The following is a 12823-nucleotide window of genomic DNA, read 5'->3' as shown; positions in this document are numbered from 1 at the left end:
GTAATAAGTTGAATGTAAGTGGAAATTATATTGTGAGTTATTTTGGAAAGTGAGCATGGTGAATACTGTTATCTGAGATTTCTTGGAAATGTATATTGGGGGTTGAAATTTTACTTGGGAAGAATTGCATGCCGTTTTGAGAATACGGAACTAACTTGTCTTCCAAGTTGAAATAATTGAATAGTATATTTCTTTATTCGAAAGATATGAACGTATTGCTATATTATATTTAGTCTTACTCATACCAGCAAATTCAATTTGCTGACCCATGTTTGCTTTGTTTTGCAACGTGGGTGTGTTTTTGGAAACATAAATGGTGGAGTGCAGTGGATGAGGACACGTGATTTGGAGTTGCTCTTGGAGTCTTCTAGTTTAAGTTTTTCTGAAGTGTACGGTTTTGTTTTGAGGCAGATGTAATAGAGTTGGTTAGTTTCTTTGTAGTTTAATAATGTGATGAAGAGTTGTTCCTTTTAGTTTTCTTTTGATTTCAGTCTTTTTTATATCATGTTTGATAACAGGGTATTAGGTTTTGTTTCACCCCGAGTTTCCAGATGATTGAATATCATTGTTTTAAATATTGTCTTGAAATTTGGGGTGTGACAAAAAGTTACTTTGTTTATGTAGGAAGAATTTGAGCCTAATGTTCCCCAAGCAACGACACACCGAGAAGTTGAAAAGGACTTTACCCAAAAGTTCAGATCAACAAAGTATGCCCTGCGGAAAGAAATTTTGCATTAGTGTGGGAGCGTGGAAGAAGCTATTGCAGCATGCCCAGATGGTAAGGACCCAAATCATTGGGCTGAGTTTGTTAGAAATGAGAGTACCGCTGAAGTGAGAGCTAGAAACGCAAAGAATGCAAAGAATACCAAAAAGAATATATATCGACATACTAATGGGCGGGACACATATGCCCATAAACTGGATAAAATGGTAGGTGTCTATTCTTGCACTAACGATTTCTTATTACGTTATGCTAACAACTATTAAGGATTTTTTTTGTAGGATAAAGAAGATCCTAGAAGAAAACATGGACAGGTAGATAGTTGGAAAAAATGACATGAGCATCGTGATGGAACTATATTAGCGAGCGCTCGGACCCATTATGTAAGTTCTAATAACATTGAAGCTTGAACTTACCTGTGTGTTGGTATTATATATAGACTATGTTGCATATTGTATTACTCATATCGGTGGTTAATATTGTAGGAACAAGTGGAGGCTTCTCATAAAAGAAGAAAAAAAGCAAGCGCGGGTGGTAAGGGCAGTGTAATGGAAGTAGACTTCGATAATGATGAGTTGTCTGAAGTCTTTGGGCCCGACAAAGGGAGTAGAACTCGTGGAATTAGCTCCAACAAGTCTAAGAAGCAATTGCAACGTACAGGTATTGCCAAGGCATTATTACAGCAAGCAAACTCTTCATCCAATTCTGAGTTGAAAGGGGAAATGAATGAGATGAAGTCTTCCTTAGTTAATGTCATGGGCGTGTTAAAGGTGAGTTTGCAGTTTGCATTTGTGCTTTATTGCATACAATATCATTATGTATAACTAATTGTTACTATAAATTATTGTGTCAGGATGTACTTAAGGCTGTGAAAAGCAATGGAACACCGACTGCTCAACCACCGTGCGGCCCAACAACACCAGAAATTGAAGTTGGTTCCAGTTCTATTCGTCACTCGACTCAACAAAACTTGATGAATATGTTTGCAAATTTGAATCCTCCTTCTGGGACGCTTGGTTCTTCACCAAATGTATCTTTATTAGATAGGGATGGTGTAGTAGTTGCTAAGGGGTATGTCATGACAGAGACAACTGGAGATTGCAATGGCAAAAAAGTTCTCGCAAGTGAAAAAAAGGTCTACATAGAGGAAGTCTTGGTTGGTGATGCTCTTGTTTACGATGGGCCCCAAGATGGAGTTAGATTTTTGGATGGCTTTAGTGCAGGGAGGTCCTTTAATTTGGATCGAGTCAAGGATGCAGTTTTCTTCATAAGTTGTTTGGGATATGCAAACTTTCTGAACTTGGAATTTTTCAGTATGGTTTGGTTACTTTATGTTTTGAATGTCGTTTGTTTTTTGTTTAATATGGATGTCATAGTGACTTGACAAACTTATGGTCTTTTTTTGGTATGGATGAGTATTGACTTTAATATGTTCGTACTATATCTATTTATTAAATTTGATTGCAGTATATGTATGCTTGTTTGCTTAGCAGGTTGAAGAAAGTACTAACCCATTTTTAACTCCGCCTGTGCAAATCAATATAATTGGTTTGCACTGCCGATCCCAAGCCCGGATAAAAGAGGAGGGAGGATGGTGGAGCCTTGGACTATTTTTTTCACATTGGGATTCTCAAACTAAAGGTGGAATCAATAGAGTGATGGAGATGAGGAGGTTGGGCTTTGTTGAGTTTTTGTTATTTTCCCTACCTTCTAGACTTTTTAGAAGCTTGTGTAGCATTTGAGCAGTAGCGTAATAGCCTTAATGTGGGGTGCTTGTAACATGCAGGTCACAGTTTGTAGTCACTTGGCTTTTTTGGTGGCACTTTCGGATAAAGGTAAATATTGTTCTTATTGCTTTTACAGGGCTGTCCAAGCCCGGATAAAGGAGGGAGGATGGTGGTGCCTTGGACTCATCTCTTCCAATCTATAGATTTTAATTTATTTGATATTCTGGATCATGAAATTGGTATTTCTAGTTTGCTTTACTTAAATGTGTTTCGTCGTCACAGGATGGCCTGAAGCCTATTCAAGTTGCAGCTCAAAGAAGCAACCGCTCAGCTGTTGAAGTTCTTTTACAAGTGACATCTCCTGTTCAAGTTATTTCCAACTGGAGTATTAATGGAATCATTGAGCATATGCAATCTGATGGCCACAAAGATCAAGTTTTTTCGATGCTTTCGCCTAATAAATCCTAGCATCTATCTCCAGCAAGATGTTCGTGGAGAGGTATATGTTCGGTTCGAGTTGGGGAGAGGTTGTTGTGTCCGTCTATGCTGTCATGGGCATTAGGTTTGTGCCCTAGCGCCGCCTTAGGGAAGTCTTTAACAACAGCATGCAACTACTTACATTACCGCAGGGAAGCCTTGATCGATTTGGACTGCCTTTGTGTTTGTGTGTGAGAGAGAGGAGGGGTGTTGTGGCTGTGTGTGTGTGTTAAAGAGATAGAGAGGGGGTGGCAGGCACCCTCACACGCACACACACATTTCTGGTCATAATAAAGAATCAGAAGGTCAGTATTTTCTGGACTTTTAGGTATATTCATAGCCATGGTACCGTATATTATATATAGAAGAATAACAGTGGAAACCACCATCTGCTGGTCCCTCACTCCTTATAGAGAGTTGTAATTAGTTAAGGCAGTTTAAGGAAATGAGCGTAACAGTTTGGTTAAGGCAGTATATCACAGTGATCTGTTTAAGCAGAGGTTTTGTTTGCCTTCCATTGTTTTAGTGACAAAAGTGTTGTGTGCATAACCTGCCTATATATCATTGTGTGTTCTTGTCATGTAAATATGTAGTAGTTTTTCTTGATTGTCGTGTTATCTCTTATAGTCTTATCTACAAAAATGAGAACACTTATAAAATGAAATTCACACGTTAAACATGTGAGTTCATTAATTTGTTTAAATACCGCCAGAACGCAATTGCACCGAAATGATTACTCTTGGCAAAGCGACATACCTTTTGGCGGTTTTAGTAAACAAATTCTAACAAGATGAGAATCTTGTGTTAGAGGTTGTCTACTTAGTGAGCTCTTGCTAGCTGGCTCACTAACCGATCTCTGGCACCACATCTCACCCTTCCCCCTCCAAGCCTAAGCCCTAGCTCCTCCTCCATTTCAGTGATTTGAGCATTCCACCTCAACATAACAAAAGACCTTGTCCACACCTTGATTACATTTATACCTTTTGCTCCGAGAGAACCTAATTTCAATCCTCGCCATTAAGACAAGTCTGCAAACATTTCTAAACCTCTTGAGGGAGTATGTGAAGGGTTTGACCTGATGCCTATGTCCTACTTTGCAGTTTTTTTGTGCCAGCTTATGTGCTTGTCATCTATCTTTTTTTATATTCTGTTTCTTTTCATGCTCATTAATCAGCTTTCTTGTCCTAAGTTAGATTTGTTTTGTTTTTCCAATTGAATTTCTAATTGACGATCTCTCCTTTTTTCCCCCACTTTATGTTTGTAGTGTTATTCTGTGAAATTTTATTTGACAATTGATTGAGTCCTTAGGACAAGTCTTTCAAAAATTGTTGATTGGATATGACCTTGATACAATTACTTTGATCAAGTTGGTTTTTGTGCTGTTGCACTTAATTTATAGATAATATACCTTGTTTTGTGCTTTTGCTTAATGGTGACCTTAGCTTATTACTCTGTTTTTTCAGGAATTAACTGCTGCGACCTACCATCCTACTCAGGATTGAACTTTTGCGCTACCAGATCAAGGTAATAATTGTTGGAGTTATCCCTCACATGAGGAGAGAAAACAGAGCTGGAGAGAAAGGCTTAATTCGGGCGTTGGAAATGTCGATGTTGCCGGATGAAAGCGACTTCGTCGAGTTCCGATGTCTTAAGCGACCAGCTCAAAGCGACCAATCGGTTGTCGATGTTTAAGGACTTCGCTCGGAGGAAGCGCCAGCGTGCCTAATTTTCGTGGGAGATACCGCGAAATTTGGTTTTTGGAGATAAAACCAAAATCAAAGGTTTTGGAAAACCTAACCTAACAAGTCGGAAAGGATTGGAATCGGACTAAAACAAAGAGATAACCTTTACGAGATCCCTCAGTAAAGAGATAAAGTGATCTAGTAAAGGTGAGAACCGAAAGGAGAGATTGTAATCTTCCTTCCCACTTTATTAAGAATGGCTCTTGTGGAAGTAGGCATCATTGGCGAACCACGGTAAATCTTTGTGTTGTGGTTTGCTTTTATTGCTTTACATTATTATCACATTGTTAATAGTTGTTTAGCGAGTTGGGCATGTTAGTATAGGTTGTAGTTGATATTTAGATTTTGTCAGGAGTTGAATTGTGTTCAAATACAAGTTTATCGTGTAGTGGGGAATCGATTGGTATTGATATAATCCCCAATAAGTGGTATCGAGCCTTGGTTAGAATAGCCTAGGGTGTTATCCGAATCTTGGTCGGGAAAGGTGTTTGTGAAATTCACGAGAGAAGATTTGAGGTTAAATAACTTGTAGAGATGGACCATTCCGTGAACACTTTCATATGATGAGTCCCGAATAGGAAGAACTACACCATCCGGAAAGCCAAGATGGAAGACTTGCTATACTGCAAGGACTTGGCACTTCCCATTGAGAATGAGGGAGTAAAACCGAGAAAAAAGATGGATTTGAGTGGAAAAAGCTTGACGTAGTGCGATTGGATACATTCGACAGTGGATTGACCGGTGTCTTTCACCATGTGGCCCAAGAGACTTTTCGGCCTATGGAAGAAACTTCGAAGACCTTTATGAGAGGAAGTCGGGTGGAAACAAAGTGCTAGTCGTTAAAAGTTTGCGGAACCACGAAGTACCAAGAAGGTTCTTCAATGTCCGAAAGCATCTTAATGAAGTCTGAGAATATCATCAATCGATGCATTTGATGAAGATCAATTTGGGAGACGAAGTTGAGGCTTTGTTTCTATTAGGCTCTACCCAAAGTTGGGAGACATTAGCGGTTTCTCTACATGGAGCAGCCAAGGATGGAATTGTTACCATGGAGATGGCTACCGTCTTTGTTGAATGAGGAGACTAGAAGGAGTGCAAGAAGCGGCTCTTCTAACTTCGAGAGATCCTTTTCACGAGATAAACGGGAGACGCGTCAAAACATAAAACCATCTCGTTCTAGAGGTGATGTGATAAATAAATCTAGGGGTGAAGCTAGAACTCCTAAGGCGGAGAGGCAATGTTACTATTGTGCCACGAAAGGCCGCCGGATATGAGTCTGAGAACTTTAAAGGGATGAGAAGAATAAGCGTGGTACATGAAGACATGGTGCGGAGAACGGAAACACAAAGAGAGATACTACCGCACTAGTCGGCGACCTAGTGGGAATTGTGTCGATTGTGGTGTGTCTTTGTCTTAGTACCTCATGTCGGGATCTGAGTGGGTGATAGATCAGGAGCATCCTATCACGTCACATAATCGCCGGGGATTCTTCACTACCTACATTTGTGGTGAATATGGTGAAGTGAGGATGGGTAACGATGGCGCCTCGAAGATTATAGGCATTGGAGATGTTCATATAGAAAACCAATGTCGGCTACACCTTGACCCTCAAGGATGTAAGACATGTCCCCGACATACGGTTAAGCCCTAATTTCGGGTGGGAAATTAGATGGCGATGGCTTTGTAAACTCGTTTGGTAGCGGGGTATGGAACCGAAAGGAGGTTCCATTGTAGAAGCCGAGGAGGAAAGAAAACTTGCTCTCTTTACAAAACACAGGCTAGTTTGTGTAAAAGCGAAGCCGAATCTTGCGAAGAAGAAGCTTCATCGGGTGGCACAAGAGATCGCGGTCACATGGGCATAAAAGGGATGGAAGTTCTTGCTAAGCAAAAGGTCGAGTGCGGACATTAAAGGTACACATTTAAATACATGTACTCATTGTTTGGTAGGAAAGCAAACACAGGTGTCTTTCCAAAGATTCCGTCTCCACGAGAAAGGACAACGTCCCTGAACTAGTGTGCACGGACTTATGTGGTCCTATGAGAGTAAAGTCCCAATGGGAGCTTCGTACTTCTTGACATTCATTGATGATCGTCAAGAAAGATATGGGCCTATAGTCGAAGACCAAGGATGAAGTACTTGGCGTGTTTGAGAGATTCCACAAACATGGTGGAAAAGAATTTGGGAAGTTGTTGAAATGTATTTGCTCGGATAATGGGGGTGAGTACATTGGGCCATTTGAAGAGTATTTTTGGGATCATGGATCATGATGAGCGCCCGTTCCCAAGACACCGCATGAGAATGGAATAGCAGAGAGAATGAACCGTACCATTGTAGAGAGGGATGAGATGCATGCTATCTCACTCTAAGCTACCTAGAAGCTCTTGGGTAGAAGCAATGCGTTCTTGTGCATGTGATCAACTGTCGTAGCCGCAAAAGCCTCGAATAGTGATTATCGAGGAGAGAGTATGGTCGGCGAGAGATGTTGATTATGGATACTTGAGGGTATTTGGGTGCGGGGCATTTGTGCATATTTCGAAGGATGAGAGATCCAAGCTTGATGACAAAAGCCAAGCGGTGCATTTTTACGGGTTATGGAGATGAAAAGTTTGGTTACAAACTCTATGATCCGATTAACAAAAGGTAATCCGAAGTCGAGATGTTGTGTTCTTAGAAGACCAAACCATAGCGGACTTTGAGGAGGGTGAAGTTCTGAGGCTTTCACCAATGATCTTGTTGATTGGAACCAAAATGGAGCGCGGAAGGTATTGAGAATGCGAGAGAACCATGAGTTTGAAGCTTCATGATGAGAATCCTATTGCTCATGATGGGATAGAACCTATTGGTATAGAAGATGCAGATGAGATGCATGAACCACCACCGAGCAAGTAGAAGTGCAACCTCCCGAGGCAGTAGATGGGGCAAGGAGGTCCGACAGGAAGGAGACTAGCTTCAACCGGTATCCACCACATATGTATGCGTGCTACTATCGGATGGTGGAGAACCTATGTACTATCAAGAGGCACTTGAAGGTACGGACAAAAGAAAAGTGGTTGAAGGCCATGCATGACGAGATGGATTCTTTGCATAAGAATCACACTTATGAGTTAGTTGAGAAACCCACGAGGGGAGAAAAGTTCTCAAGAATAAGTGGATATACAAAGTCAAGCATGGGAGAACAATCACCCAAGGCACAAAGCTCGCCTTGTTGTGAAGGGATTCGGTCAAAGAAAAGGGATTGACTTTGATGAGATTTTCTCTCCAGTAGTAAAGATGACTTCTATCCGGGTGGTATTGGGTATGGCGCAAGTATGAACCTAGAGGTTGAAAGCGGTTAGATGTTAAGGCGGCTTTTCTTCATGGAGACCTTGAAGAAGATGTCTACATGGACCAAAAAGAGGGGTTTGAGGTCAAAGGCAAGGAGCACTTAGTATGCAAGCCGATAAAGAGCTTGTATGGGTTTGAAGCAAGCAGAGGCGATGGTACATAAAGTTTGATTCCTTTATGGTGAAGCAAGGATACAAGAAGTCCGCTTCCGATCATTGTGTGTTTGTTCGGAGATTTCGGATGGGGATTTCATTGTGCTTTTTTTGTATGTGGATGATATGTTGATAGTTGGCCCAAACATCAACAAGATATATCAAGCTAAAGAAAGACTTGAGTAAGTCCTTTGAGATGAAGGATTTGGGTCAAGCAAAGCAGATACTTGGGATCGCGGATCTTTCGTGACAAAGAGTGGGAAGTTGTGGCTTTCAAGAAAGCTACATTGAGAAGGTGTTGAAGAGATTCAACATGGATGCGGTCGGTTGTCCGCTTGGTGTTCGCATGACCAAAGAGATGTGTCCAAAGGGTGAGCATGAGCAGAGTCGGATGGAAAAGATTCCTTATGCATCCGCCATGGGCGGTTTGATGTATGCCATGGTGTGTACTAGACCGGATATTGCTTTTCGCCCGTTGGGGTTGTAAGCGATTTACATCAAATCCGGGTAAAGAACATTGGGAAGGTGTTAAGTGGATATTGAGATATCTCAAAGGCACTTCCAAATCATGTTTGTGCTTTGGTGGGAAGTAAGCCCTTACTTGAAGGCTACACCGATTGAACATGGCGGTGATGTTGACTTCGATGAAGTCCACCTCCGGTTATCTGGTTACTTTTGCAGGGGGGCCGTTTCTTGGCAATCTAAGTTGCAAAAGTGTGTTGCCCTCTCCACTACAGAAGCCGAGTATATTGCAGCCACTGAGTGTTGCAAAGAGTTGCTATGGATGAAGAGGTTCTTCGACGAACTAGGGCTAAAGCAGAAACGGTTTTAGTTTTGACAATCGAGGAGCCATCCACTTGAGCAAGAACGAAGTTTTCATTCTAGATCCAAGCACATACACGCGTTATCATTGGATTAGAGAAGTATTTGAAGACAAGCATTTTGTATCGAGAAGATTCATACCGACAAGAACGGGTCGGATATGATGACCAAAGTCTTACCGAAAGGTAAGTTTGATGTTTGTTGTGCTATTGCGGAATGGCGACACTCCTCCTATTGATTTGGCAATTGCATGGAGGTATCCCCCCTCACCGCTCGTTAGGGGGGGAGATTGTTGAGTTATCCCTTGAGGAGAGAAAACGAGTTGGAGAGAAATAATTCGGCGTTGAAATGTCGAGCTGGCGCCAGCTCGAGAGTTCGTGTCTTAAGCGCAATTCGCGCTCATACCTCGCTTTTTGTTTGATGTTTAGAAGCGACTTCGGCTCATTAGCCTGTGCGAGGGCCTAATTTCGTGGGCTTGCTACGCATTACCGCGAAATTTGGTTTTGGAGATAAAACCAAAATCAAGGTTTTGGAAAACCTAACCTTCGGAAGGATTGGAATCGGACTAAAACAAAGAGAGAACCTTTACAGGAGATACAACCACAGTAAAGAGATTGATCTAGTAAGGTGAGAGACTGAAAGGAGAGATTGTAATCTTCCTTCCCACTTTATTAAGAACTGGCTCTTGTGGAAGTAGGCATCATTGGCCGAACCACGGTAAATCTTTGTGTTGTGGTTTGCTTTTACTGCTTTACATTATTATCTGTTGTTAATAGTTGTTTAGCGAGTTGGGCATGTTAGTATAGGTTGTAGTTGATATTTAGATTTTGTCCGGAGTTGAATTGTGTTCAAATACAAGTTATCTGTGTAGTGGGGGAATCGATTGGTATTGATATAATCCCCAACAATAATGTCGATGCTGGCATTCTAGTTCTAGTTTATATTTTTGTAATTCGTAAGATGTAATTATATGTTTTTTCCCTGTTTAATAGGTAGCTAGCACCATTAACTATATGATATGTAATTTGGTTTTGTGACTATGGAACTTACAATTGAAATGCTAGTGTGAGTTGGATGTGAACTTGAGGTGATTGGTTCAGTAAGTAAAGTTCCATAGCAATATGGATTCTCATAGTCTTGTAGACACACAACTTGGTTGTTATGAGCTTGAGATGTTCGAGGATGGTCATTAAGAACTACTCGCTTGACGTTGCTTTAGTAATGGTCTAGGTTTACCTGTGAAAAGCTAATGAAAATGTACAAACAGCATAAATGTTCATCTGGAGCGTCTAAAGAAGGATTCTTTTTTTATATACAGAACATACTAATAGCATGAGAGTGATAGTCTATGGCTAAATTTGTTGCACCAATATTACAAACAGAAAGGAGATGCTTATGCAACTCTGCCTACTACGTCTGGTATTTATCGTTCTTTAGTTGAAGAGTTTGGAACGTGGTATATCATTAGTATTACGGCATAGAAGGAAGGATTCTAGCTATAACGAATTAACATCTAATTTTCCAATCTTTTCTCGCTATCAATAGTTATTGGAAGATTTATGTAGCAGAGTGCATCTACCTAACAGTTTTATGTTCTCTTGGCAGTAATAGCAACTGAAGCCACAAATATTCTTTTGAGGAAGTTCTATCAACATGCTGAAGATAAGGTATGCTTTCTCTACCTTTTGGGGATTTTCCAATCTTTTCAAAGGAACCTTGAGTTCACACTTGACCTTCTTGCTTCTCATGTGCTTCATGACTTTCTCAACCTTCCTAATGCGGCAGTATGTTCGGATTGCCCTATTTAATTTTTGTTTTTGGTTTTTGGGAGTGAGGAGAGAAGAAGAGTGAGGGATTGAGGAATTGAAGGAGTGAATTGAGAAGAGATCCGTACGTTATAGTGTGGAGTGTGCAGATGGCAGACTTTATGCCGTCTATTGCTATTTAACGTACATACAGCAAAAACTCCACCGTCTGTCTTCCGAACTTAACAACTGCTAAAAAGTGTGATTGGAATAGTTTTTTTTTTGTTTTTGGCTGCTAAATATAAGCTGGGCCTGCTAAAAGGCCTATGTGACACCTTTTAGTAGCCCTTTTTAGCAGCCCTCCATTGGACTTGCTCTTAGGGAACATCTTGAAAGTCAAAGCTCTTCACGTGTTTTCTCTCTCATCCCACTTTGCTCTCTAATATTAAATGAATATTAGTGGTTCTACATAAAAACATTTCTAAAAAACTTAATACAGAACTTAATAACTCCCATCACGTGTTTTTTTCCCTCTTTCTCTTCTCTCTCTCTCTCCTCACACTTTCACCTTATGAGTTCCTCAAATTCTTCTCCTGCCTCTTAAATTAGCTGAACAACAACACCTGAACGGAATTTCTTTTAGAAGAATTGAAACAGGAGGAGGGTAATAATGTTCAACTTCATTTTAGTTAGTTACTAATTTTCTTTTCTAATGGTGTATCTTTGTTTGAATTATGCTATATTTTTGCAATAATTTGGTATGGGTTTTGCTTCATTTTAATTTGTTTTCTCATATTTTTTTGACTGTTTGAGTCAAGAATTGTTTCATGTTGGTAAAGTATATATATGTTTTTGTTGTTACCCAATCTCTTTTATATTGCTTGGAAAATCATTAAATTCTATCGTTGGTTTTTTTTTGAATATTGCATTTATACTGCTTGTTTGATATATTTTACATATATTTCAGGTTATTTTCAAATGGAAGACGAGGAATTAGAAGTAGAGAGTGGGATTGAAGGAGAAGAGCATACTGAGCTTAACAATCTTCAATTATCAAGCAACACCAAGCCTAAAAAGGGTCATATGCGAAACAAACTGGGTTTAGCATCCGCAGTTGGCCTGAGAGAAAGAATGATGATAGTTGGTACCTTAAGAAAGGAATATGTTTGTTATAAAGGAATTTGATGGTGTTATAATGGTTTGTATATTGTCTATAAAATGTCATATTCTAGGTTTGGGATGTGTATGAGAATGTTGCATCTACAAGCAAGATACTATTGAAGTTCAATACGACACTATAACTCTATAAGGGTATTCCTATACGACATTATAGAAGTTCAATACGAAACTATAACTCTATAAAGGTATTCCAATAACATTGTATGACACTATAGAAGTTCAATACGATACTATAATTCTATGAGGGTATTCCAACAACACTGTACGATACTATAGAAGTTCAATACGTCACTATAACTCTATAGTATAATCCAAGATTATACTACTATGATTTTCTAATACGACATTATATAACATTATTACGACATTTTAGTGGTGCTTTTGTATTACTATTTTAAACCTTTAAGGTACTGTGTAGTGTATATATATATATATATAGCTAGCCTCAATTGAAGTCCGATCCATACTCACCAATATTTTTTTGTACAGACCCATCCGTCTCATATGAAAAATCGTGAAAGACAAACAAGTCTATTTCCAAGCATATATCAACTTAGATTTCCCTTAATCAAATAAGGTGCATAACAATCGGTACACCATAAGTTAGCTCAGACTAGTTCTCTTGTACACCTCGCTCTTGAAACTAAATTATTATAGGCATTAAGAATGTGTACAAAATCTACGAAATGAAAACATATAGGATCATCGTATGCTCGACTTTAGTTGCTAAAGGGGATTTTATTAGTAAATAACCAAATAAATATCCGAACCGCTACCCTTGCACACTTAATTCAATTTAAACGTAATTATTCATATATCCAAGATTATATTATGAGTTTTTAATATGACATTATATACAACACTATTACGACATTTTATAGGCATGGTGTTCTTGTATTGCTCTTTTTAAAGCTTCAAGGCACTAAGGCAGAA

The 12823-nt window shown here is 39.6% G+C and overlaps 1 protein-coding gene and 1 long non-coding RNA gene across 3 annotated transcripts; both read left to right on the top strand.

Moving 5' to 3' along the window:
• The first annotated feature begins 1002 nt into the window (after positions 1-1002).
• Positions 1003-2149, top strand: LOC147495219 (uncharacterized). Its single transcript, XM_086567094.1, has 3 exons — positions 1003-1104; positions 1207-1491; positions 1575-2149. Exons 2-3 carry the CDS (start codon positions 1270-1272, stop codon positions 2103-2105), a joined length of 753 nt encoding a protein of 250 aa, XP_086423220.1. The 5' UTR covers positions 1003-1104; positions 1207-1269; the 3' UTR covers positions 2106-2149.
• Positions 2150-3625: 1476 nt separating this feature from the next.
• LOC147495218 (uncharacterized) lies at positions 3626-11946 on the top strand. Of its 2 annotated transcripts, none has more exons than XR_015197355.1 (4): positions 3626-3993; positions 4389-4449; positions 10572-10633; positions 11679-11946. It is a non-coding gene; the product is annotated as an uncharacterized LOC147495218 (long non-coding RNA). The 2 variants fall into 2 exon arrangements; XR_015197354.1 differs by having other exon boundaries at positions 3630-3982.
• The last annotated feature ends 877 nt before the right edge of the window (positions 11947-12823 follow it).

The sequence above is a fragment of the Coptis chinensis genome, chromosome 6 (genome assembly GCF_015680905.1).
Source record: "Coptis chinensis isolate HL-2020 chromosome 6, ASM1568090v1, whole genome shotgun sequence".
NCBI lineage: Eukaryota > Viridiplantae > Streptophyta > Magnoliopsida > Ranunculales > Ranunculaceae > Coptis > Coptis chinensis.
The sequence above is the reverse complement of the archived record's forward strand: the minus strand, read 5'-3'. Positions and strand labels throughout refer to the sequence as shown.